Source organism: Nelusetta ayraudi, unplaced genomic scaffold (genome assembly GCF_046127955.1).
Source record: "Nelusetta ayraudi isolate G7.1 ecotype Tasmania unplaced genomic scaffold, CSIRO-AGI_Nayr_v1 ptg000011l, whole genome shotgun sequence".
Taxonomy (NCBI): domain Eukaryota; kingdom Metazoa; phylum Chordata; class Actinopteri; order Tetraodontiformes; family Monacanthidae; genus Nelusetta; species Nelusetta ayraudi.
The window spans coordinates 18,585,887-18,613,797 of NW_027466061.1; the positions used below are offsets into that span (position 1 = coordinate 18,585,887).

General features: G+C 44.4%; 1 protein-coding gene across 2 annotated transcripts; it reads left to right on the top strand.

The window, feature by feature from the left end:
- The first annotated feature begins 1,519 nt into the window (after positions 1–1,519).
- Positions 1,520–27,712, top strand: greb1l (GREB1 like retinoic acid receptor coactivator). 2 transcript variants are annotated; one of them, XM_076021645.1, is made up of 34 exons: positions 1,520–1,750; positions 4,400–4,511; positions 7,343–7,502; positions 7,912–8,085; positions 8,183–8,359; positions 8,534–8,710; positions 8,836–8,958; positions 10,488–10,610; positions 11,776–11,913; positions 12,016–12,144; positions 12,822–12,947; positions 13,256–13,441; positions 13,557–13,853; positions 13,932–14,060; positions 15,043–15,189; positions 15,320–15,517; positions 15,625–15,805; positions 15,939–16,101; positions 16,670–16,806; positions 16,931–17,267; positions 17,812–17,927; positions 18,101–18,333; positions 18,444–18,970; positions 19,261–19,366; positions 19,452–19,598; positions 19,704–19,837; positions 20,022–20,183; positions 20,339–20,543; positions 21,266–21,428; positions 22,703–22,930; positions 23,004–23,145; positions 23,240–23,440; positions 24,054–24,192; positions 25,405–27,712. In XM_076021645.1, exons 3-34 carry the CDS (start codon positions 7,346–7,348, stop codon positions 25,566–25,568), a joined length of 5,766 nt encoding a protein of 1,921 aa, XP_075877760.1. In that variant the 5' UTR covers positions 1,520–1,750; positions 4,400–4,511; positions 7,343–7,345; the 3' UTR covers positions 25,569–27,712. The 2 variants fall into 2 exon arrangements, with proteins under 2 accessions (XP_075877760.1, XP_075877761.1); XM_076021646.1 differs by having other exon boundaries at positions 1,521–1,750; positions 15,055–15,189.
- The last annotated feature ends 199 nt before the right edge of the window (positions 27,713–27,911 follow it).

Genomic DNA, 27,911 nt, shown 5'->3' on the forward strand with positions numbered 1-27,911 from the left:
ACTTCTTCTACACTCAGGGTCACGGTGAGGCGCTTGGGGGGTGCTGGAGCCTATCTCAGCTGTCTGAGGGTGAAGGCAGGGTTACACCCTGGACAAGTTGCCAGTTTATCTCAGGGTTTGCATGAAATCCCATGGTCGATTTTGCCTGTGCTTGATTGCAGTTTTATGTAGGGGGGTTTAGCATGATTTGTGATGCCACAAGAAGCATCACTTGCGTGATTTATTTCCTACCAACACGGGCTATTTTACACGTTATAAGATAAGAAAAACAGCATTTAAATGAAAGATCTGAAAAAAAATCCCCCCAAAAATCACATTATTTCCTTAATTCCTATGCTTCCCCATAACATCACTATTCATCAAAGGAGAATTACTGGTGAATTGTCAGAGAGACCTTGAAGAACTATGTAAAAGCTTCCCCATGCCCCTGAGTTTGCTGCAACCTTTTGTTTACCTGGCAAATTCTTTGTCCTCACTCAACATTAATGAGTTGGCTAGAAAACAAACACGTTTTATAGGAAGAGTTACAGTTTCTGCTAATAAAACAAATGTGTATGTCAAAGTTACTTTTAGTCATTTGATGTTGGATTCATACAAAACCCCTCAGTTGCAACCTAAACAATGCCCTGTTTTTATTGCATTGCAAATCCACCACGGGGCGTTCATGAGGAAGAGCCTTATTAATAATAAAAAGTGGTGCATTTTACTGAGAGTTTCAAAACGTTTCAGTCATTTGACACAAATCTTAGTGAACATACTCAGTGCGATGACTCCATTGTTAAATTATATGCATTTGTTTCAAGATGAAACCTTAATATACACCATAGCCTTTTTAATTTGTTGGCCATTTCTGTTTATTTGTTTTGACCAGGAAAGCCCAGCCCCTCCTTGGTATTTACAGCAGGGGTACATTCCCGGAGTGGGGTCAATCCCAGGCAAGGCTACAAACACAAAATACTCAAGTTTACGCTACATTTTTGCCCCTATTTTGCCGGACCCTGGGGAAAAAAAGTCAGCAGTTGTTTCCAAGTGAATGAACTGAGCTTAAATACAAGAGTGAAAGTCTAATTCCAGGATCTGCCAGTGCTCCTTATCCAAAAAACGTCTACCTGACCCGACGACCACAGCAGATATGTTCGCGTACTGGGGGTCACGCGTGGCAGGGCCCCTCACATGTGTGACCGAGGGGGAATTTAACTCTTCTTTTTTTTCATTCACCCCTCTGAACACACAGATTCAGGGCTCCAAGAGCATCATTCACCGCAGGGGGTCAGCAGGGCCAAGATGAATGAGCCCCTGGTGGATTCTCTCCCTCTATGGCAAATGGCACAGGCAATGGGAGGGCATGTAGGAACTCGGGGGAGGGGTGTGTGTGTGTGTGTGTGTGTGTGTGTGTGTGTGTGTGTGTGTGTGTGTGTGTGTGCGCCTATTTGTTTGCATGTGAATGAGAGAGAGAAAGAGAGGGAGGGAGGGAAGGAGAGAGGGGGGAGAGGGAGGGCTGGAGGGGTAAAAGTGGGATTCCCATTTCTCTCCATAGAGGATCATGACAAAGGTGACTTGAACGACACCAGCAAAGACTGAAACGCCACTCATGCAGCATGGATGGCAACAAATCGTCTCCTGCAGGATCTATTGTCTAAGTTGGAATATTTTTAAAGAAAGGAAGAGCCTTCAGTTTTTTGGGGTGGATTTACTGCATTCGATTTGGAATTAAAAAAGGGTTCAGCCGCCGGTCGAGCAGTCATGGAAGGTACAGTAGGGCCTTTTTCAAACTACTTCCTGTGTGTCACACACAACCCCACCTTCCCCCATCGCAACGTTAGTCAGATGGACTGACTAATTTGCAGAACACAATGATATATTTGTGGGTTGTTGTTTTTTTGCTCGTTCACATTTTCTAAGCCCATCCCCCCTTTCTCTCTCATTTCTGACGGCCAGCATCCCTCCACCACAGCTTTTCTTGTGTTTGGAGCACTTTCTCATTTTGCAACTTCCAGTATGGAAATGGTAAAAGATTTTCAAATAAGGTTAGGGGAAAATACATTATAGAATCAAATTAATTAATGCCTACAATTTAGACATTTTAAATACAGTTGAACTCTGGATTAAGCCATTTTTAGTTTCTGTTGTTTTTGTCCACTTTGAGATTTGACCACAAATGTAAAGTGCGTAACACAGTTGCCCTCCAAAATTTGTCAATGGTTTTCTTGTAGTTTAGGTTACAAATTTGCCTCCGTCTCCGTTGGAAATGCTTTAATGTAATTACGCGTTTTAAGTGACATAATTATAAGAATAGAATAAAAAAATTAAGTATTATCACTTATTTTGAAAATATTTATTTATCAATATTGATTCTTGGGACTCAAACAAATTAAAGAATGATTTGTATGTAACCTTGTCCAGACCAAAATTATGAGCATCTTCAAATCATGAATTTAAATAAATTGATTGTATATTAATTGAAAAATCTGCCACGTGTCTGCATTTATTTGTTCTCAGTGGAACTTATTTGTACAGGCCTTAAGATCTTATGAATTTGTACTTTGTTTATTTCCAGAGGCAGATATTTAGACAGTTAAGTTAAATGTAAAACAATAATGCCCTTTTATGTATACAGCACAGGTATTTTGTCTCACATTGATTTTAATCACAGAATAAATGTAAAACCCTTGCACTGAGTGCACACAGTTAAAGGGCTGATCGTTATTTTAAATTTAGTCACTACAACTATTCATTTTTAATCTTTTTTACCTGATAGTGTATGGAGGAGCAAAATTACTCTTTTCATTTTTTTTTTGTTGTTGCAATGCCTTCAGTCAATAAAAGTATTTATGTTCAGCCAGCATTTTGGCTCCAAGTAATCTTTTTTCTTTTCTTTTCTTTTCTTTTCTTTAGTTAGATAGAGTTTCTGAAAGTGCTTTGTTCTGATCAATTCCTTAAATTAAATTGCTTCGGTTACCTAAAAAGCATACATTTAAGCTTGTCTGTCTCAAATGTCATTTCCGGAAAAACAGGAACCAAACCAGCACCTGGGGCCGATCTTGTACTCATGTCTCGATCTGCGGCTCCTTCATCTTCATTCTGGTGCTATCTGTGTCTCCTTGTGTGACGTCTACTCTTCCCTGATAGATAAGCATCAAAATGTTTTAGGACTCGTTACAGTGGGTGTGGTCGTTTAGGTTGAGATTCTTCCCGTCGTGGGAAGACCCAGGGTCTGAACTTGTCCTACAACTATAGCAAGGATAGTAATTATTTATTTCATTTCTTTTTCTTTTTTTTTTTTTTTTTACAAAGTCAGTGACAAATTGTACTCTTTTGAACAACATTTTCAAGTGTAGTAGAGCACAGGCTTCTGACATATTGACATTTCAGACTTTTCAATCTGATTATCTCTATCGAGCTGGCTAATCATTTATAAAAAATAAAGTCCAGTGTAGTTAGTGAATGCGAGTTGAAGCAGCTTGTGTTCATTTGCTTTTTTGAAGGACTTGGACCCTGGGCCAGGCTTCCTCTTACAGCATCGTGCCACTCAGTCTAAAGTGATGACAGCGTAGATTGTGACATTCAGTGTTATGTGGGGACAGTTCTATCAGAGTGGCTAAACAGTCCTTTGTCAAAGGGTCAAAGTAACTGGCAGATCCATTCACACTGGGTGACCATGTGTTAGCAGCCCGGCCAAAGACTAAAACAGTCAATTGTGTTTCGTGAAAACAGCCCCAAGGCTTGGGTATCACATAACGCCTTTTTGGCTTCCTCATTGTAAGGCACATATGTCACTCGAATGAGAAGTTCCTAATGTTGTGGGTGGCAGGCAGTGCAACAGTTCAATGTCTGCATGCTGCAGGTAACTATTTGTGTTGGGCGGTTCAATAGGAGGTATTTTCTATTTTTCATTAAAGTGAAAATGAATGGCATTTTAATTCATTTAAATAACAGATGCCCTGTTTTCTTCTTTGCCCACATGTATGCATTCAATTATGATAGAATTAGCTCTCATGAATTCTGGAGGCAATAGAAAATCCTACTTTAAAGGCCCATTTTGTAAGATTTAGTACCATTAGATGTTGGGACAGCAAACTGCAAACTAATCCCTGTTTTCTGATGTTCCACATCTTTCTTATGCTACCTATGAAGTGCATATATGTTTGGGTAAAAATCATGAAATGAACGCCAAGTACAGCCATTGCCATGTTTTAATGTAAATCTGCACAATTTGTGTCTCCAACCAAAAGCCTTTTTAGTGACTTTTCCAACTAAAACCACACAGTTGTATTTCTTAGTAGTAGAAGTGCTTTGATAAAGCATTTCCAGTGGGGTCAGAAGAACCTGGGTCTTAAAATACCGCTTGGCTCTAGGAGTGATGCGGCGTAAGCTAAAACTGTCCTCTGCCTTCCCCCAGGTCTGGAGGCGCTGCCTGCAATGTCTTTGCTGAGACTTTCTGCTGAGTGGTAGCCATCTCACGTGCAGCAGAGGTGAACCAGTCCCTTCACGCCTGGTGTCAGTCTTCCAACGTAAGTCACTTCCTTCTCCGTCCACTGCTTAGTGATGGTGCTCTCATATTTCCCCTGTTCCACATCAAAGCAGTGAAGATCCTCAGAATATTTTGACGCCGGGGGAGGGGAGTGTGTGTGTGTGTGTGTGTGTGTGTGTGTGTGTGTGTGTGTGTGTGTGTGTGTGTGTGTGTGTGTGTGTGTGTGTGTGTGTGTGTGATGGGGGGGTCCACTTTCATGCAATCTGTTGCTGCCACCCTGGTTCAGAGGAATGGCCTTGACTGACCATCTGACAGTCCGAGTGGCAGCCTTTCAGTGTCACGACCCCGTCGCTGCTTCCTCCTCTCAGTCCATTAGCCCTTGAATGTTAAAGCCAATAGAGTCTGCTCATTATGTTCAACCATCCATCAGGCCGAGCACAGCTAGTGAATCACCTTAAACACCCCCCCAACACACAACGCAACACACACACACACTCCTCCTCGCCACTGCGTTTGACCCTTAGGAACCACCTGAGTCGCTCCTCGGAACCACCAGCACAGCATCCTGCACGCCGCTTTGTTGCAAGCCACCAAGGTGATAAAAGGTCATTCTCCCCGCGTTCAACTCCGGCCCGCGCGGGAGGTTAATGATAAATCTGCCTGCCAGGGCTCGAGGGTCAACTGGCCTCCAGAGCAGCTTTTGACGTCACAATCAAACAGGCAGAAAAAAAGAAGGAAAAAAGCCCTCAGGCAAGCACGTTTCCCCCGGAGTCCCCGACTCTCTGTCTTTGTCTGTCCGCACAGCAGCCTTCCTCCATCAGTTAAGCAAGACGTACTGTAGCTCCCTTCTGTTAATCCTCTTATCTCTTCAACAGTGCAGCCCGGCACTGTTAATCTTGTCCTTTGTCTTGGTTGGTCAGATTCCACCCCAGAAAGGTTGTTAGGTAAACAGCGGCTCCGGAACCTGTCCAGGCGTCGGCAGCTCCTGTTGTTTTTTTCCCACCCTGCCCTTCTGTTGACAAAATAAATGAGTTCAAGATGTCCCTGGGAGCTTAAATCCATTTCATATCTCAAAAAATCGATGAAGCAAAATTAAAAAAAAAAAGAAGCAAAATAGAAGCAAAATGTTGCATTTACCCCCAATTGATATTAGCATTGATATTTAGTCATGGTTTTATTTTCTATCTATCTATCTATCTATCTATCTATCTATCTATCTATCTATCTATCTATCTGTCTGTCTGTCTGTCTGTCTGTCTAATATACAAATACATGTATATGTAGAAAGAGAATTTAATCATGACTAAATTCCATCACTAGTATCAATTATATGCAATTACAAATTCACAGTCAATTTCTCTCTCTCTCTCTCTCTACATATATATATATATATATATATATATATATATATATGTATACATGTATATACATATGTGTTCCTGTGTGTGTGTGTGTGTACAGCATACACATAGTTTCATCTGCTGCAAGTCACGTTCATGTACAACAAAATATTTGACGTTATTTTTTTATCTGAGGCAGTACGATTTGAACTACCTCAGTTCAAATGCTGCAAAATAAATAAAAAATAATCTTCAGATGAGCAGAACTGTTCCAGATCTGAGAAAACAAAAACCCTAAACCTGTGCGGATGTTTACGGCAGGAACGCAGTTGCTCCCGTCAAAAGCGCACCGTCCGCATGTGTGTTCACAGCTGCTGGGTGTCCTGAACTGCTCCCAGACAGCTGAAGTCTCTAAACCTGCTGATGAACTCCAGCGCAGCTCTTCTCAAGTCAAATGTAGTTCAAGGACACACACATACACAGAAGGAAGTTTGCGCCGCTCATGTGTCCGGAGAGCAGCCAAAATAAAAAAACCCTCCCCTTATTCTTTTCTTTCCCACCTTCCATCCACTTGCCATTTAAAGAGCCTTGATATCCTTGAAACGTCCTCCCACTGGAGCACCTTGGCAGAAACCAGGAATGGACGCCTTGCTCTCTTTCTTTTCCTCCTCCTCCACATTTGAAGCGTGTTCTGTTTCTCTTTTCTTGGGGAGGACATGCTCAGCCCTCTGTCCAGCTGCCACCTGCCAGCAGAGAGGCGGCCAACCTCAGCCCACACCCAACCTGACCCCAGCAGATGTCCCTGGGTGGGCACCGGGGAGGGAGGGGGCAGAACAGGCAAGAGGCTGAGGGGGGAAAAGCCACAGTGGACTTGGTGGTCATTATCTTTTGGCTGACGCATGACAAACTCTGCGAGGAGGCGTGTGTCAAGTGCAGGTGTTTCAACAAGAAAAAAAAATAATAATAAAATGAAAGGTCTTTGATATTTTGGTACGTTGTACGCAGCTGTCAATGTTTACAGAGTAACTGATTAATAGTTTGGTCTATTAAGGCTCTCTGACCCAGATCCAACAGCGTTTATTTGAATAGCCTGTTTAGTTTAATGCTTGCACGCAGGTCAGAATAAACTGCTGTTCTGCTTTCGTTTAAGGAGTTTTATTATTCTATTTTTGCTTTTCTTTTTGCATATTCACAGTTGTTGCAGTATTTTTCAGCTATAAAGGAAACGTCTGCTTTCCAGTTTTATGTATAAAACAAATTGGCTTCCCACATTTTCTTGCACTTTTGGGAAGGATGAGGCAAGGCAACCTTAGGTTTGTTTTAGTGCAGGTTTGTTATGTGCAGAAAATTCATTTTGTTTGACAAAATGAAGGAGGTGCCCTCTTTGAAAGAAGTGGCTGCAGTCATTTTAAAACATGTATAGATTTATTTGTTGATTTTTTTTTTCTTTATTCTGTGAGACACCTGTAAGTGAATTGAGATTAACCTGGGTGTGACAGTGCATCCTTCCCTTTTGTCATTTCCTCAACAGATAATGGGGAATTCGTATGCTGGGCAGCTCAATTCGGCTCGTTTTGAAGAGGCTCTCCATAACTCTATAGAGGCCTCGCTGCTCTCCACTAACATAGATCCACAGCCCATCTTCACACAGTTCTACATGGACCCAGCGTCTTACCCCGATCACATGGAAGGTAGGGAGAACAGAAGGACAACACACAATCAGGAGCTGCCGAATCGTAGGCGGCGCAAAGTCTCATGTCTGCTTGAAAATATCAGATTTGCTCTTTGCCTTCGATAATTACAAGTCTTGTTTTTAAGATTACTGACCCCTTTTTCTGTTAGTGAAACTGATTCAAATATGTGCCATTATTACTGAAACAGCAGCAATAATACTTGAAATTGTCAAAGAAGTCACTTCTCTCTCTCTTTCGAAAAATAAAATTATTTTTCAGCTGTATTAGAGCTAAATGAATTAGCTTCAAGTTGATGTTTTTCCAGAACAATGACCAAACATGTTTCTCAGTATTTTAAGCCTGCAAGTATAGAAAAGAACAACATTTGTCGTCAATACATTTTTCATTTGAAATGTTGCCACCTCAGATGTGACGTCCAAACACAGCCTGAATGTCAGGCAGCCACTCGAACCTGAGCTGGTGAACGGCAACTCGCCCAACAACACGGAGGAGCTGGAGGAAGACAACGACTCCAACAGCAGCAGCCCTCCGCTTCCCTACCTGCAGGCCACCCCGCCTGAGGGCTCCTGCACGCTGGACGGTAAATCCTGAAATACCTGAAAGTGTTTTTGTCAGCAGGGACTTTAAAAAAAAAAAAAAAAAGATGACCTACAACATCGTTGCCCCTATGTCCTCAGGTTTCTGTCAGGCCGGCAAAGACCTCCGCCTGGTCTCCATGGCAACAGAGCCCATCGAAGTCCCGGCAGGCTTCGAGCTGGTCGGTGCCAAGTCCCCCAGCGTCCCGGAGCACATCCTGGTGTGCTTCGTGGACCGGCGCTTCCTGCCTGACGAGAATGGGAAAAATGCACTTTTGGGTCAGTCTGTTCCCATCATCGGAGATAAGAGTGACAGAGACGAGATAGCTATCAGCATCATTTCAGGCTCACACTGCGATGAGGGAGCTCTGAGGCCTGACCCTGCTGTAAATACGTTTGTTTTTTTTTGTTTTAAATGACGATAATGTTATTTTGTTTGGTTTTCCGTGGCAGGTTTTTCAGGAAACTGCGTCGGCTGCGGGGAGAAAGGTTTCCGATACTTCACCGAGTTTTCAAACCATATCAACCTGAAGTTATCCACGCAGCCCAAAAAGCAGAAGCACTTAAAATACTACCTGGTGAAGAATTCACAGGGTGCTCTCTGTAAAGGACCCCTCATCTGCTGGAAAGGTGAAATAAAAGAAGAAAACCCTCCAAGGCATTGCCTTTTCAGTGGCTCGTTCACATTTTCATCTTTCCTGAGCCGCTGCGCCCTGCGTGTGACCACGTCTTTATACACGTCCGTGTCTTTTCAGACGGAAAAACACGGCAGTTTTCCAGCAGCGCTTTAACTCCTAAGCCCAGCTCGTCCTCGTCTGTCAGCAGCAAAGAAAACGGGGCCACCAGCGGAAACAGTTTGTCACCTTTTTCACTATCAGGTAAGGTACTCGAGGCGCAGAGAATAGAAACGTATCTCAGTTTTTTTTTTATTATGAGACAGAACTGATGAAGGTGTTCATTTACAGGGAAACAACCGTTTCTGTACATTATCCTCTCACCTTGTGATTAGCAATAGCCCTTGATGTTGGTAATGCTGTTGTTTTGTCATACGCCAATACAGTTTATTATATAAGATACAATGATATATAAAAAATGATCAGTGTTTCATTAGAAAACATTCACTTTGTTTGATAGTCATGCTAATAAAAGGCGTCACGGCTTAATGGAGTCAATAAGTTTGTCACCACACAGTTTGAGGCGCACAGGCATACATAAAGGTCATAACATGTTACTGGCCCTTTAAGAGGGTGAGAGAGACCCGGAAAGGTGTGTGGGGATTTTTGGAGAGACACGTGTGCGACTTTCTCCTGACCTTGACTCAATGTGCAAGGGTTATATGACTGCAACAAAAAAAAGTATTCCGTTGGAAATTCAACGTGTGGTGGTTGAGGTTTGCGCAACGATCTAGGGTACAAATTGGCTACCTGTGGGACCTGATTCCACGCATGCGGAATTTCTGGCCGTTTTATTTATTTTTGTTTTGTTTTGTTTTTGCGCCTTCAGAGCTTTAGGCCAAAAATCTTTTGTGGATGCGACGCAGAAGTGGCAGAGATTGCGGCCGCAACGTTGTCGCAAAATGCGCCGTGGTTTACCGCTTGCATTACGAGTGAAAAATGAAAAATGACACCTTGGGCTTTACTAGATAGACTTGCCTATTCAACGTTCGGATTCGGGCTTGAATTTCTACGTCACAACAAGTCGAGCTGATTATCATAGTGATCCCTTATTCAACTGTTTTTTCAATACCGCATGACAGCTATGTAGCCATCTACACCGCTAGCTAGCCCTAGCACTGTCCAAGCTAGTCTTTGTTATTGTTGGAAGTAGAGCACCAAAATTAATTTATAACATCTGTAAACAGCCATAATATCAGTCATTTAATATAATAAAAAAAAAGAAGCATTGAAACACTGACCCTACATTGAAACTAGAATGCTGCGTAAATGGCAGATGTCACTGGAGGATGAGTCTGCCTCTGTTCAAGGTGATGTTGTTCTTCCCTGACCTCTCACAACAGCTGGGTCTCTGATTAAAAAGAAGCTCCTGGGCTTATCCTATTGATTTGTTCTGAACCTGGAAGCCGGCTGTCAGCAGCACTTTAAATGTGAGTGCGGCGGATCTGCCATCACAGCCTGCTGTTGCCGTGACTCCTGGCTACTCTTGACTGCGATCCTCCCGGTACACGGCGTTTGCGCAGAGGTCACCAACATGCAGCCCTTCAACCCTAATGACTGTTTATCCTGAAATGATCCATTGGGGAGGGAAGTTATGATTTGTTTGTATTGTACAATAGAATGGAACAGCCTATTAAGCACTGGCTTGAATCACAGAGGACAAAGTCGTTTGGGCTACATTCTGAGATCATTAATTTTTTGATTTATTGCGGTTTTATGTCTTTCACTGCCAGACTCGCCATCCTCCAGATTGTCACAGACTTCCTTGGTCTTCTTCGGAAGCCAGGAACTCAGCAGAGACTGCAGCTTCCTCAAACCTCTGGCCTCCACGCCAGGAAACAAGACCCTACCAATAGGTGAAACAATTTTCTTTCCTCTGTTTTTTTCTCTTGTTGCGCTATGCCACGTGTAGTATTTAACCGAGTTGAATGTTTCGGGTTACACAAATTAGCCGCATCCACCCTGACACCCATTTTAGCTCCACTCCTACATTCCCAGAAGCATCCCGCCATCAATGCTGTCGAATGTGTTGCTTAGCTACGGGCAGCATAAGGCAGATGGAGTGGCGGCCGACCGTGCAGCCAAGATTAACAGCTGCCCTGCTTAGATACAAACACAAACAAACAGACGCAAGCACATGCATGAACGTGTAGGGGCCCTCCGCCCGCAATGATCAATAGTGGAGGAAGGAATGCAGTAACGACTTTTTAAGGCTTCTCCATCCATTAGCCGACTGACAAGGTTGTGATATTGACAGAGAAAGGCTACACATACCAATCAATAGTTTAGCATATTGCAAAAACAGTGAATATGAGATTGGAAAATGTCCAATGAGGTTATTGGCAAAACACAGTCAATAGCGTTGAGTTAAGAATAAGAGGCTTTCCAAAGCATCTGTTATGAAGATTGCTGCTGTCTTTCCATTTTACTTTTATATCGGCATATTTTTTAATGGCTACATATGATTCTGTGGCACTGCTGTGAGGATCACCTCCACCACAGCAAGTGGGAAAAGTCTTTAGAACAGACCCTATGTGAGTCGCAGACGATGAGGCCTTGTGATCTAATAAAGTGTCCTTTAGCACCGTCATCAGGTTCAAATGTTTATTTATTCAAAGGGTGCTGACGCCTCTCCTGTGTTCGAGAGAAGTGCCCCAGTCCGCTCTGACGCCACCACACAGCTGCCTTGCAGAAGGTTCAATAAAGCATCAAGTTTTGCAACAAGCTGAAACTGAGCCCTTTTTGTAAGAGCTTGTAAACAGAGGACTAAGTATACTGATTCCTGAAGATCAGCACAGGGTTTTGATTTATTCAAAAAAGAAAAGAAAACATTTGCATGCAACACATTTGCACACATGTGGCATAGTGAACACAATGCCACATTTATCAATGTGTTTGTGTCAGCTTGCTATTATTGTCACGCATTGCCAAGTAAAATGGTCTTTACACCCTAAAAATCTGCCTGATTTTGTCATCTTGTTAGTGGGTTTCATATTCACGCATGCACATGTGCTCCTCCAGTCCCAACTGCTTTAAGGGTGAACGGGCCTACCGACGGACTAGGTGTGGATGGTCGTCCTCCCTTACTCAGCCCCTCGCAGGTCTCTTTAGGGCCTCAGGTTCAGGGGTTTCGCAATGGCAACCTCGCAGTCAGCCCCGGTAAGTCGTTCACACCCAAGTCAAGTTTCTTTCTTTCTTTCTTTCTTTCTTTCTGTTTTTGCTATTTGTGATTGGACTTGGTGTTTTCTTTTTGTATTGCAGTATCCTCTGCGATGCCCTGCAATGGGCCTCCCAAGAAGCGCCATCGAAGTTGGCATCCCAATGCTTTCGTACCCGTCCCACCAACGGCCGTCTCTGTGCCTGCTATCCGGCCCATAGTCTGCTCTCCCGGTCAGTCCTATGAACAGATCTAAGATGTTTTTATGACAATTTTTGGTACACACACACACACACACACACACACACACACACACACACACCCTTCTATGTCTCTTTGTTGAGGGACATGAATTACCCAGTCAGTAGATGGATGCTCTTTACTTAGTATGGACAATTTACATTGTCGACTTGGCAACATAGACCCAGATTTATTTTCTTAAATTATGTGACTGTTTTGCTTTTAACGTAACTTTTGATTTTAATGGTGTCAGTTGTTTTTTTTAACATTTGTTTTTAACATAACTAATCACTGTCATTCCCAGTCATTACTGTTGTCGTTTATTTTTGTAGTTTTGTGATTAACCCAGAAAAATGAAAACAGTGTGACGAAAATAGAATGTCACCTATTGACTAGAGGCCAAACAAAGTAAATAAATTGATAAACTAACTTCACGTTTCAACTGACCATTTTGGTGAAAAGTTCCCACTTGTATCAGTACCTGTATTAGTAGCAGGTAGAAAAGTAAATGGGTGAATAAACAATGACATCAAAAAAAAATCTATGCCTCAACATAAGCAAAACAGCAGTAAGTAAGTAAGTCTGTTAAACGTTTGTTGACATTTACCTTAAGAGGATGGAGCCTTGCACTGACTTCATGCTCTTTCCTTTTCCACTGCTGCTGTTTCAGGGGTGTCCTCCCCTCAGCCCCCTGTCCCAGTCGTCATTCAGCCCCAGCCTGTCACGGCTGGAGAGACGGTCATCATCCCCGACAACCTGGTCAGCTGTGCGGGAGTTCGCCCCGTCATCCTCATCGGTATGAGCTGCACTTCAGTGATCGGTGCTCGAAATGAAACCAAGCGCATTTAGTTGTTAATCATTAGAAAAACCAGTCAAATCTAACGGACTAGTTTTTATTTTTCTATTCTGTAGATCTTGCTCTACATCTGTGCCCTCTGTTTTTAATAACAGTTCTTATTTAAAGTCATTATAGTCATCCCTTTCTGCTGCCAGTTCTTATTGATATGTGTTTCCCCTCTGGCTGGTTTCACATATTTTCACTTCACACTTCACTTGCTTGTGTTGCTTTGCCAGTTCTGACTCATCATCTTGTCTTGCTCCCAGGGCATGGCACTTTACCTTACTTCTATGGAAACGTTGGAGACATAGTGGTGAGCCCCCTGCTGGTCAACTGCTTCAAGATCAACCAGGTGACGGAGAAAAACATGGAGATGATGGGCCTCAGTGGCAGCCAGCTGCTCTGTGCGGAGACCAGAATTCTTCTCACTTTGCAGTATCTTGCACGTTTGGGTGAGTGCTTCACATTCTTGGGTGAGAAGTTTAGCAAACCCAATATTCCCCAACCCTCATTTTTCTTTTTGTTTAAGAACTTACATTTTATGTTTTGTCTTTTTTTGTGTGACAGACTCAGATAAGATTCCCATGAGGGAGGAGTTGGAGCAGTTCATGCTCAAGGCCATGCTGTGTGGCCCTGGAGGTACTGCCATCTCCCCTTCCCAGCTGCCCTGGTTGGCCCGGCTAGAAGCCAGCATCTCTGGGGGCACCATCCAAGTCGTGGTTACCCATAATTCCTTAGGGGACGGGCTCTCCGAGTCACTCCGCTCTCTCTGTGAGACTCCGAACCAGCAGCCCCTTCCCACATACGTGGTCATCATCTGCACCTCTAAAATGAGCGGCAATGAGTTCTGTGTACTTGTCTTGGGTGAGTGCACCACAGGCAGCCGGCACATCATCAAATGTGCAGAATCTGAAATCAGTAATCTGTGCTTTATGAACACAGGAAAGTACCAGGCACGAGCCTTGGGTGAAGGCACGCTCACAACCAGTGAGCTTCTCAAGGAGATCAGCTACGAACTCATCACAGGCAAAGACAGCATCCTCACCTCTTACTTCAGAAACACGTCACAAGGTGAGTCCATCTCAGCCTGGCTTTCTCAGTGCTTTCCACGTGGCCACGATATTACAAAATCAGCCTTTTTCTTGAAGACACAGGCAAGGGTTTGCCAGCTAAGACGGGACGTCACTGCAAGCTCAGACGCTTTGCCTGCCTCAGAGTTTTGCCAGAAAAAAAACAGATCCTCATTAAAAGCCACATTTACAAGGAACTAATGGCAGAAAACAAAATTACTTAAAAAGACACAAACTCTATAAAAAAAACAACAACTGTATTCTTCACGAATAATGAGCATTTCGATTCTTGCAGAGAGCAAGTCTACTAGTGTTAAGGCATCAATATTGTGCCACCCTGACTGGATTTGTGACTTAATGTCGACATCATAGCTGGTGTGAGACCAAGTGTGCTGTTAGAAGTCATGTCTTCAAAATATGTGATAGCCGACGTCTTACTCGTGAAAGAAAGTGTTAACGAGTGTGCAAGTGTAATTGGTTGCAAACACTCTCTTCCAGCTCTTTCCGGGACTGACATGCATTTACAACAGTTCATCTTCTTGGGGGTTCAGCACCTTGGCATGCACTCTGTACACATGTTGTCTACACAAAAACACATTTCTAACCTGTCGCTGCACCTTTTGACATTTTATCTCTGCGATGTCGTAACGTTGTGTTTCATCACATATTGAAAGCCCTGAATGGCGGCAAGTCATTTGGTTGTGTCTGCTGCTTATTTTGAGACATGTTTCTTAATGCTTTTTCCATCTGCAGAGATATGGTACATTTTGTGTGCATTATGTATTTTACACATCGCTGTTGAAAATCTCCAGCTTTTTGCCCCTCGACAGTAATAGCTACAAAAAAAGAAAGAAAGCCACAGCGATGTTGCGTGAATAAGCATTTTATATGTATGTAGCACTGAGACCAAATATGAAGAGTCTCTTTATTTAGCACTGTAGGGCAGCGTGGTGCACCAGGCTGTGTGTGACTGAGGCTCACAGCTTTGTTTCCAGGGGACCACCAGGACAACAAGCTGCTGCCACACCAGCGCCCACAGAAGGGGCTGGACCTCCAGGGCTTTCAGGGTGATGTCACCGATCCCACCCACTCCCAGGAAGCTGCCAGCATGCCCCCGCCTTCAGACAGAGGTTAGATGGCTCCCTGCCGTGCCCGCCGCTCAAACAGCGGCAGAGCCAGCGGCCAAAGCAAGCAGCCGGCCGCGGCGCAGCTCTGCTAATGTTCCAACGCTTCTCTCTCCCTCTTGTTTCCATGCTGCAGAACCACAGCACAGGCCCTTTCAGATCTACCCGGCTCAGCTCGTGGTGGCCCGCAGCCTCCTCTCTCAAGTGTGCTCCATTGCCGACTCGGGCACACAGAACCTTGATTTGGGGCGTTTTTGCAAAGTGGACTTTCTTGTTTTGCTCCCTCCGTCTCACGTGTTGTTCCATCAAGTGGCACTGCGCATCCGACAATCAGGTCTGTGTGTCTTCCAGGGACGACTGTCCCATCTGCTGGACACACTGAATGTTTAAATCCCCGGTGCTCTGTTGAGGCTAAATGCGTGTTTTCCTTTGCCTCGCCAGGAGTGCTCGTGGACCTGGGAATTGAAGACTTGTACTCGGCGCCTGAGAATCTCGACCAGTTTGTGGTCAGTTTAGATGAGCGCATCCACGGCAAGATGGAGGCCTTCATGAAGAAAGTCAGAGAGAACCCTTACACACTGTTTGTCCTCATTCACGACGACTCGCACATCGACCTCACAAGGTGAGGCTCCATGAGGGCATAACAATGTTTCCTTTGCCGTCGACTCGGGGGGGGGGGGACGTGGGAACACGCAAGTTGTTATGGCTTCGCTCCATCTCAGGAGTCTCACTCTCTGTCCTCTGTGTGCCCAAAGCGACCTGCAGGGGTTAGCCAACCGCGTGGTTAACTGCCAAGAAGTCCTCGATGCCGTCAACCTCCTGGTCCTGCAGGTCAGCTCCTTTCCGTACGTGTTGCAGACTCGCCAGTCCCGCATCAGCATCCACAATGAAGTTCACTGGCCCTCCCAAGAAATCCTGGTGAGTTTATTGAACATCGCCATGAGTGAAAATATCCAACTCACCTGTAACAATTTCCAACAATTAAGCAAACTAGACTCATGCAAAGTGTTTTGACTTTTCTACTTTTTGTCAAATATTGAATGCAGTAGTGGGTAGCGCAGTAGCCTCGCTGCAAGAAGGTTGTGGGTTTGAATCATGGACCTGGAGCTGTTCTGTGTGGAGTGTTCTCCATGTGGGTTCTCTCCTGGTACTCCGGCTTCCTTCTTCCCACAGTACAAAGACCTGCATATAAAGGCTTGTCACTATGCCTGGTGCTTGAGCTAATTACCAACTTTAAATTGTCCTGCTGGTGTGAAAGGGCAACATGTCCTACCTGGCCTGCACCCTGGATCAGTATGACAGGCTCCAGCAGCCCGAGCGCAGGAGAAATAGCTGTAGACAATAGATTGATACGTTTAGAAGGAAGGCAATTGTATGAAGGATGCGCCACCTGGTGGTCACTAAGTGCGTCAACAATAACAGGAGCTCCCCTGCACGTTAACTTATTTTTGATCATCGTCGCCTCATGTTTTTAATATCGTTCCAGCAGGGGGAGCAGTCTCACAAAGATTTGATCTACTTTGGTCTGAGGGACTATGGCAGCTCCCTGCATTGGGGCGTGGCAAGCCCAATCCTGCACTTTGATGATGCCTTTGAGAAGATGGTGCACACTCTGCTGGAAAGGTCAGTGGGGTGTCACACAGTCTCTCTAAATCACTAAAACTGTAAACCCAAACAGAAACACATCACCCACTTTGCCTGAATTGATCATGAGTGATAATTTGCTGTTTTTATATCTCTTTCCCAGACATTCCCATGTGCACAGCATGGTGGTCCGCAGCTACCTGCTGATCCAGCAGTACACCGAGGCCATGATGGCCCTGACCTCGACGCCGTCACTTAGGGAACGTGTGACACCAGAGACGCTGACAATGGTGGAGGACCTGATGACCAGCCCGAGTAGGGAGGGCTTGGAGGGCCGCGGCCACATGCTGCTCGTCCGAGTGCCCTCCCTACCGCTGGCCATGCTCATCCGGGAGGGACTGGAGGACGTGAGGAGCAGGCTGGGCCTGAGCTTTGCTGTGCTGCTCGGAAATCCTGCGTCACGCCTCACTGTGCCCAGTAACTTTGTCAGCAAACTCAGGGTGAGGATGGCATACAAATAGAGCCATATGACGTCAGAATTTTAAGGTCCTATATTTTACCCTTTTTTTTGGACTTAGTCTTATGCCCGGACTCTGGTGGACCAGGCATTTTTATTTTTATCTTATTGTTGAAAAGGCAGCTGGTAGCGAGTTTCAGACTGTGGAACAAACACCTGACCAGGTATTATTGCCCCTTGTGACATCACAATGGGTACTGGAAGGGCACACTTCTTAAGAAAGTGGAGTAAGCATGGGAGATAAAATGTACTGGTTAGAGATTGCTCATTGTTGTTTGAAAGTGTTGCATGATTGTGGCCCTTTAAATCAAACCGAACTTGTGAAAGAAATACAAGCAGCAGAATTCAGTTTGCATTCTTAACTTAGTTATGTAATTAATTGTATTTGAGTTTTTTTATATATTTTTTTTTATTTGTATGTATTTTGTTAATATTCTGTAGTAACTGCATTGTCGCATTCAGTCGGCATGTTAATACAATTTAATTCTCATTCAGTTATACTTAATGTTATGACGGCTTTGCTGTAGGCTTGGCAAGGCGGCGTAAGTGAAGACTGGGTTCCGCTGACATACGAGGACCTGGAAGGGCTGCCCTGCATCCTGGTTCTCACTGGGAAGGACACTGTGGGAGAAACTTTGCCCAAGTAAGTTCCTGCATCCCTGCTCACCACTTCTAAAGTCAAAACGCTTTCCTGAAATGGTGAATGTTCAGTGTTTGGTGTCTGTGTGCCTTTTTATTGTATTCTTAAAGGTTGACTGCTCTATTCTAATATATGAGAAAACCTAAAAAAAACCCCAACTGTTTCACCTCTTCTAGGTCATTGAAATACTGCGACATGCGTCTGATTGACTCCTGCTTCATGAACCGCACTGCCCTGGAGCAGGAGGTGGGGATGGCCTGCACCTATGTGTCTAAGGAGGTGCTGAAGCGTCCCACAAACTCTGTGGAACCTCCAGAATCAAATGGGGAGAAGGCAGTGGACAGCCCGAACGATGGGCATGAGCTGGAGAGACCCCAGAGCAATGGCAGTGCCGCAACAAGAGCCTCCGGTGGGTATTTGGGGAAGAATATCTAAAACTGTATCTTAACCAGTCACACAAACTTGTGAATGTCATGTTTGAAAATGATGTTTATTTCTGGTCTTATCTAAATGTCTCAGGCTCCCTGGCTGAGAATGGCGTCAGCTCCTCTGACGTTGCCGACTCCAAGCCCTCCTCCGATCTGCCCGACCGTCACGTGACCTCAGACATGGCCACCATCACACATGAAATCAAACAGGAGTGCGATTCCCAGCTGGCCTCCAACGGGCAGCCGTTCCAGTACTCCAGCTCTTCCTCCTCCTCCTCCCCCTCCCCGTCTTCCTCCTCCACACAAAGGCCCAGCCAGTCCACACAGTCCGGCCGGGAGGGCGCGATCTCTGAGTCTCCACGGACCGTCATCCTGTCTCGGGTGGCCCACAACCTGTTGTCGGGGGAGCCGAGGAATATGCTGAACTCCCTTTCTCTGCTGCCTCACCCGGATGTGGGCTGGACCAGCCCGCTAAGACCACCTATCTCTAAGAACCTGCAGGGGGCAGAGCAGAGCACGTACTACCGCCAGTGGACTATGGCGAAGCAGCATCACGCTGATTACCAAGCGCCGCCTGTGCCGCATCCCCGGCGCCTGCTTCTCAGCGGACCTCCAAAGGTAACATAGTCAACAAAGCACGTCATTATATGTATAATTTGAATCACAGGGTGAAATACTGTTCAAGCGAGACAAAAGAAAGTGATGATTTATTAATTTGATGTTTTGGCGTTTCATTTAGTGTATTTATGTATTAAAAAGTTCAATTTGTGATGGTAATTCAGGGTATGTAGTTGCATTCATTGCAAAAAATTATTGTCTTTAATTTTGAATTTGGATTGATTCAAGAGCGATGCCGTTTATTGTACAGTAAAAAATTAACTTCAAGTTTGGTTTTGAAATTGAATTAGGTGGGAAAGACGGGCGCCTATCTGCAGTTCCTTCGCATTCTGTCCCGGATGCTCATCAGGCTCTTGGAGGTTGATGTGTACGACGAAGAGGAGGTGGAGGAACAAGGTGAAAATTGCACTTGCTGACTCGCCTGCCTGCTCTCCAACACTCAAAGATGAGCTTCATCCTTTTGTGCTCTCCACATCCACAGAAACAGCCGAGGTTACGGCTTCGGTGAACACCCAGTGGCCTGACATTGAAGAAATCCGAAAGTTGCCCTTTGACCCTTGCCCTCGGGACCCTAAGTTCAGGGGGGCCAGCCCTGTTTACACTTATAAGATGCCAAAGAGCTTAAAAGGTCACTAGAAACACGCAGAGGCACGGGAATGGCTCATTACATGCCTTGGTTTGATATGACAGAGTTTAATCTCACAGAAATACCTTTGTTTCGTCCTATTTTAAGATTTTAAGCAAGACGACGAGCTGAGTGACAAACGACGGACCAAATCAGTACGCCTGAGCAAGTTTGCGGCCCACAACACCTTTCACCACTGCGAGCAGTGTCACCACTACTGCGAAGCAAGCCCTGCCTCACAGGTGAGAGCTGCTCGCTGGGCGTCTGACAAGCTTGACTTGCTGGGAAGTTCTAGAAGCACATGCATAATTCAAACAGATCAATATGGGCTGATGCTGGAAACTTAAAAGCATTCTTTTTCTTTGTGTGTGTGTGTGTGTGTGTGTGTGTGTGTGTCTTTAACGTGTGTGTGCATGTGTCCTGCAGCTGATGGAGTGCACCATCCACACTTTTACCTTCAGCTCATCCATGCTGGGGGAGGAGGTCCAGGTCCAGTTTATCATTCCTAAAACCAAGGAGCCGCACTTTGTCTTCAGCCAGCAGGGGAGCCAAATGGAGAGCATGCGTCTCCAGCTGGTCTCCACCAAGGTCTGTTTACTTTCAAAAAATGTGCCTGAGCATTTTGTAAAATTGCAATAACTCACTTGCTCACAACATGTTTTTTCCTTTATGAATCTATTTGCTTCTATATAAAGAGATCAATAATCACAATTGTCTCTATGGTGTCTTGTGTCTGTCCCCAGGACCCTGGACTGATAAAGAGCCCGATTTTTACTCCAACCACAGGACGCCATGAGCACGGCCTGCTTAACATTTTCCACGCCACTGAGGGCGCCGCTCATCTCCACGTACTGGTGGTGAAGCAATTCGAAATGCCCCACTACAGGAAGTACTGGCCGAACCACATCCTGCTAGTGCTGCCTGCCACGTTCAATAACGCCGGCATTGGTGAGGACTCTTGAAACTCCCCATCCGATGAAAAAAAACCTCTGTCTATCGCTGACTCTATCTTCTGTCATACACTGTCGAGTAACCGCTGAATTCCGTCAGCAAGATCTAAAATAAGATAAGATCATCCTTTGTTGGTCCCACTGTGGGGAAGTTTCCAGCATAATTATTTGTTTTAATAATTAAAAAGTGCAATTTCATAAGCACCTTTCACCTTTAGTAAAGTCTGAGTGACTGTTAACTGTTAAGTTAAAGGCCCCATACGTAGTTTTTTGCAAGCAAGCAACAACTTCGTTGACAGACACACCCTCCCTCTGCTCTGACACAGCAGTGATTCATGACAGCTAATGGCCCTTCCTGGTTATATATTTATCACAGCCAGTGGTGTTTGATCACAGTGGGCGAAAGGTTAAATGTTGTCTGAAGTAGCCAGAGGGAGCAGGCAGCACAATAGTCCGATTTGTCATATTAAACCCAAAATTGGTGTCGCTCAGTTGAAAGGAGCATAGAAGTCGCAGCCGCACCAACGTCAATGCCAAAGACGGCTTTTCTTTGGTACAGTGTTTTCTCAGAAGACGCGTCTAATGCCCACCATCACCTTGAGAAAGCTTTGCCTGACACAAAGCAACGGTGCCGCGCCGCTGCTCACTTGAAGGGCACTGCGGGTGTTGTGACACCTCGCAGAAAGGATGAAGCAAGATATTGACATGTGCTGTTTACAGGCGCCGCCCGCTTCATGATCAAAGAGCTGTCATACCATAACCTGGAGCTGGAGAGGAACAGGCTGGAGGAGCTGGGTGTCAAGAGGAAAGACGTATGGCCTTTCGTCATCATGATGGACGACAACTGCGTGCTGTGGAACAGCCACCACTCAGCGAACAGGAGGTGATTCACCCTGACATTTGAAAAGTTGTTTAGATGGGAGCTTGAGACACCACCGTGTCCTGATGATTCACCTTAATGACGAAATGAAAAGTCCCAGAAGTTTATTCTTGGTATGAAATCTTCTTGTGGTTCAGGACATAGCAGGCTTCCCTACTGGCCTGACACAGCCTGAGCCGTAAATCACACAATGTGCTGCACATATATTTGTTTTATGTCATGGTCGGCAGGACTAAAGCCATCCAACCCAATCACAGCAGTGTATGTCGTGTAAGGTGAGCTTTAGGAGATGCGTGGCTGGCTGCTGTGCCCACTGCATTATACCTTGGTTGATGTATGAGTGTGTGAGTGAATGGGTGAATAAGAGGCCATTGTAAAACGCTTCGGGGTACCGTAAAGGTGCTGGAAAGCGCTATATAAGTGCAGTCCATTTACCATATCCTCCTCAGATTGATTGTATATCAGTGCAGCTGGCACTGATATTGAAAGCACCAAGCTAGTTCTTGGTTTTGAATAGCAAATGAATCTTGTTTTCCTTGGTCAGAAGTTTTTGTTTTGATTTCAGCTGCAAAAAGGAAAACAAGAAGGTTGCAATCGCTGATACCACCAGCCCGTGCACGCTTGTCATCATTTGCGCTCGGCTCACCTGTTCATATCTGTCGATACAGTGAAAGTGTTTAGGAAGAACCGAATGACAATTGTTGTGAAACTGTGGACACTCAACCACTTTTAAAATTGCCATGTCATGTGAAGGGCGACCAGTTTGCAACACATAATAATAAACTCTCTCAATTATATATTCTCATTGATTATACTGATCTATGTGATGACACTGATCATCCATCCATCCATCCATCCACTGTCCATCTTCTATACCCGCTTATTACAATTCAGGGTCACGGGGGTCTGCTGGAGCCTATCCCAGCTGTCTTAGGGCGAAGGCAGGGTGACACCCTGGACAAGTCGCCAGTTCATCGCAGGGCCACAGACACTGATCATGTTAATGAGTTTTCAATAATTATTAATGATGACTTAACAAGGTTGGATAAAATGTAATTTTATGCGCAGCTCAACAAGTTTTCAAGTATTTTTGGAACAGGCCTGCTGGCCACTCATGTGCTCCTTGGTGTCAACATGGCTGGTGTCCCCTGGTGTAGACTACCTCTGCTCTTCTGACATCTTACTGAGGCATTTTTTGTTCTGTGAGAGTTTGATACTGTTTTGTCCCCAGTTATTATTACCCACTGTTCTTTCATCTTTGTGTCTGTGTCTTTCAGCGAACCGTCTGATGGGGGCCCCGGCTGTACCAACGTTTCCCTGAAGATGGTGCTGCAGCACATGGAACTCACGCCAAAGATCTGCCTGTACGCAATGTTCGGAGCCCGCAAGTGGAGCAGCGACGTGGCTTGCAGGCCCCCCAGCCAGCCCTTCAGTCGGTGCCACTTGCACGACTTCATCATGCTGAACGTGGACCTCACGCAGAACGTGCAATACGACGTCACGAGGTAATGGAGAAGGCCTGAGCTCGCTCAGCAGGTGGCGTTTTGGCCGTCCTGACGTTTGACTGTCCGTGTGCAGGTACAGCTGCGAGGAGCTTGACTTCAACCTGAGGGTGAGCAGCAGCGGGCTGCTTGTCTGCCGCCTCAACAACTTCAGCTTCATGAAGAAACACATTCCAGTTGGCGGGAACAAAGACTTTCTGATCAGACCCAAACACGTGGTTGGTGTCATCCTGAGATCTCAACTCACAGGCCTTTTTTTTCTCTTTCTTCTTAAAGCATCTTGTTTAAAAAAGTTCTTTCCCCTCTTGCCAGAAAATCGAAAGCCCTGCAGGCATCAGTCCTTCCCAGTATGTCTGCGCCCCAGACAGTGAGCAGACCCTCCTGAATGCCCCGGCCCACTTCCTGCTTGAGAGGTTCCTTCAGAGTTGCAGCCATCGACTCTTTCCAAAGGCCGTGGAGAACAGGAACAACCCAGTTCTGTCCATCGACAGTTACCTCAACATCAGTCCAGAGGTGAGAGCTCTAAAGCAGTGATATGAGGAGAGGCAGAGGGCTTGAGAAAATTAGAAGAGTTTCTTCCACTGGAAGGGGGGAAAAAAACAACAAAACATCTTCAACACAAAATTGGACTGATCTGTCGTTTCTCTCTAATATCTGATCTTGTCAGTGAGAAAGCATTTGAAAAACCCCAGCAAAATCAGTTCATTTTAAATAATAGGCCTGTCTGCAGGACAGCCTAACCCACAGAGAAACATTCTGCACATCATTCCCGGTTAGAATGTTCTGACCTGCATTCATGCACAGTGTGCGGGGTGAAAAATGAACGCTAGCAGTTTTTTTTTTTGCACAGTACACTCATTGCATATTAGATGGTGAGTGCACACCTTGGCACATTTCTTGTGTGTGCATTTTGGGTTTTTTTCACCCCCTCTCCTGCAATAGAGATCAGTCACGATGTTCAGTATCACGCAGTTCTATCAACACACTGCCTGTCATGACCCCAGGTGCACGTGCAGAGATCATTAAAGCGTCCTAATTATAATTTTAACAACACTTGCCTAAAAGGGCTGTTTGCCAGAGAGGGATTAATTAAGGGAGTTTCATCCCGTCATTTATTCCTGAGCAGATTTCCGTGTACTACATCAACTCTCGTCCACACTCCACCAACCTGAACCACCAGGGCGTCGTCTTCAGTGGTCTGCTGCTGTACCTCTGTGACTCCTTTGTCGCTTCCGGACTCCTCAAGAGGTTCCGCTTCCTCAAAGGTGAGTCGTCAGTATCCACTACAACTGTTGTGGTTGTCTCGGTTAACTTTGGTTTACTTTAGATTGAATTGGTCTAAATGTTGTAAGTGTAATATAGGGGTAGGGTTAAACTTTAAGAAGCATACCGCTGAATGCATTCACATGCTGTACAGCTGCACTAGAGGCGTATTTGCACTTTGTTCAGAAGTAACAAAGTTATGTCTTTTTACTTTTACTCCCTACATTTGTACACAAATATCTGTACTTTCTATTTCTTACATTGGAAAAACACAAATTCATAAATTATTTGTAATTCACTCATAATTTATTATTTTTGTTATTGCTGAACTGGAGCTATTTGAACATATGCTGTTGTGTCGTTAAATATAAAAGTGGATCATATTTTATATAGGCAGGTGTAGTAGCAATTTTTAAACAACTCGCACTATTCAAAATGTGTTCCTGCGTTCCTGTGCTGCCTGTGCTGATTTATTTGTTGGTTTGCTGGCTGCTTTAGTCAAGAGTTTTGAACAGATTTCGAGGGTGGCTGCTGCTTGGCAGGAACACAAGCCTGCAACGTTTGTGATGATGGTCCGGATTGCGAGCCAAGCGACTTTAAATGTCTCACACTGCAATGAATCATGGCGGCACGCTTGTTCGGTTAAAGAATCAGAAGGTGGCAATATCGCTGTCACATTGTTGTCGTAGTGGAGTGTAAAGCATTGAGATCAAGAGACAAGATGTTAAACCACACAGTTTAGTGCACAGTTTAGCAGCATCTCATTGCAAGAAAACACGGTGCAAACAAATAAATATCTTTATATTTGTGACTGTGTTCTTTTTCCAGCTTAGCTGTCAAATGGTAGACTGCTATTGGTTTGGTTGGCTGGATATCCCCAATGTTACTCTTTCTTTTCTGGGTGAATGCCCGGTAGGGGAGGAGGGAAGAGAGCCAGCAGCCAGAGAAAGGCTTGTTTTGTCATTCCTGTACAGCACAAACTAGGAGTTTCTTGACCAAACAAACCTTGTTTATTGTGGGAGGTAGACCACCAGAATGAATTTATACATCTAGAAAATGGCCAAAATAGCCATAATAAGTGTTCAACACTTGACCTTTAAGTAGAAGAACATGTGCTTCATCCACCATTCTCTTGAAGCCATTCAAAAGACATTCAAAAGCTACCAGCTCAATCAAATCTTTTTTTTCCCTCCAAACTTCAACTCTTTCCACAGGCGCCACTCTCTGCGTGATCAGCCAGGACCGGAGCTCCTTACGTCAGACCATCGCCCGGCTGGAGCTGGAGGACGAGTGGCAGTTCCGTCTGCGGGATGAGTTTCAGACAGCCAACTGCCGCGAGGACCGGCCGCTCTACTTCCTCACCGGCCGTCATATCTGATGCTGCCGCAGCGTGCATCCGCAGAGGCACAATCAGAAGTGTGAACAGATTCTGGACTGGCCAGGAATCACTTTCCCTTTCATTCCAAAAGGAGGTCAGAAAGAGAAAATGCTGATGCAGATGATCTGATGTGCTCGACGAGTGGACACGTGGTCACATGACGAGGATTTCCTACACCCGTACCAGCAACGGTCGGGCTTGGGCCTTTGACGCTGTCTGGGAAAAGTTTCCGCTCGTGCTTACAAGATTAAATTCAGCTGTGATAAAGACAAAAAGCTACAGCCGAAAGTGAACTTTGGTTTGTTGTCGTGTTTTACAAAAATGAACGCTGTGGTTGCTTTTGAAGATTGTATGTGTACGTGGACTTTGACAGTATGTCCCAGTTTGAGCATGTTTGTTTATCTCAGGGTTTTTAAGGGAGATCCAGCAGATGTTGCTTGAAGGGGTAAAGCTTTTCTCCAAGTTCATTCGCTACTTTCTGGCATCAACACCAGACATTCTGTTGCCACTTTTATCTTTTTCACTGTCCTTTACGTCGTGCTCAGCCTCTAGAACTCCAGAAAAGCTCATTGATTCTGAAAGAAAAAGGTCAGCTGGCTGTTTCCAAGATATATTAACATAAAGGTTGGCCATTTCTACTGCACTGCCACAGGAAAACAGTGGGTGAATGTTTAAGCTGGGACAGTTCTGCAATTTGGAGGCCCTTTTTTTTTTTTGTTTTGTTTTGTTTTTGTCTTCGCATCCTAAAAGTATGTAAGATTTATTGATGAACCTGGGCAAAAAGCTTTTTTGCACTGGTTTTAGTTGAACCAAAGATTTGTCAAGAACGTAGAACGTCGCATTGCAAGCAGGTCCATCTTTGTTACTTACCACAGGGTTTTCTTTTTCTTTTCTTTTCTTTTGCTTTTTTTACTCAGTTGTCTTTGTGCCCTTCCAGTCCACAATAAGGCAGCCAAAAGTGGAGTAGCGTTTGGAAAGCCTCATCACATCCTGTCAGTAAATACCATGTTGAAGCCACTACCAAATAAGCTGTTACTGCCAAACAATCAGTCACCACCTGCCATATTTAATTTAAACCAAACACAAACAAAACAAAAAAAACAACATAATTTCCTATACTTGAAAGTTGAATGTTTTTATAGAATTCTGCACAGGGTTGTTCAGAAAATGCCTTAAGTGATGTGTCACTAAGTCACTGCTCAAATCACTAGTTTTTATTTTTTCCGACTAATGAGAATGAAGAAACCATTTAACTGTGAGGCAAAAAAAAAGATTTTTTTGTCAAAGTGAAGAAAATTGAAATGATTGCTTTTTCTGACTACTGTACTGTTGAAAGCTATGTTTACATTATTAATATATTCTATTGTCCCATTGACCACCGAGGGTTGCTGATGTTTGTTTTTTTTGTTTTTTTTTGTGAAACTGTTGCCAGTATATTTGGTCATAACGTCTTTGTGTATTTAATGTGATGACGCAAAGACAAGAAGAATCTACCTAGATGTGTCCTTAACCAAAATCTTTTGTATTCCTTTCCTGTTTTTGTGTTGTATTTTTATTGAAAATGAAAAATCAGGTCCATGAGGGATTCTTATTTATTTGACGAGCGTTTTTTTGGACTGATAATCATATCGACGTGTAATATGTGATTGCATGCTGCGCTCGCCTAAACCAAGCGAGTTCGTCCTCTTCAGAAACACCCACGAGGGCTTTGCACAAGACCTAGACGAATGATTCTTATGCCTACTGAATGTCACTGGGGGGAATGAAATGTGAACTTGCACTATACAAGTTGCCAGCAGAAGAATAAAAAATGAAAAGGTGTCCCACTATTAAATGAACCCTACCCCCCATAAATTTAGTCCAAATATAAGACTGGTGATCAAAACTTTAACTTAAACGCCGATGGTCTTGAAGAATGTCTTTCTCTTTTAATAATTTAACACTTAATATGCAACTTGCTCTCACAATCTTAGCCGAAGTGTTTTTGATTACCATGCGCAGCCCGGTGGTAGCCTTGGTGTCTGGGAGATCTACCTCATGTTTACCATTGTGGATGCAGGCTGTGAACATTATGACATTAGAGCCGTGCTGTTGTTGTTGTTGTTGAAAAATTGCTGAATGTATTAAAATGACTTTTGAAAGGATTTTTCTCATTTGTTGGTCTCAAAAGTTGTCTTGTGAGTTGAACTGACACCCCAAAAGCTGCAAACCCGTCGTTGGATTCAGACATTTTGCAGAGTCTTATTTTTGCAGTGTATTAAACATTTAAAAGGTTCAATTGGCATGAAGTAGTATAGAAAATATACATATGGGCCTTTTCTTCGTCCCTAAAAAAAAAGTCCC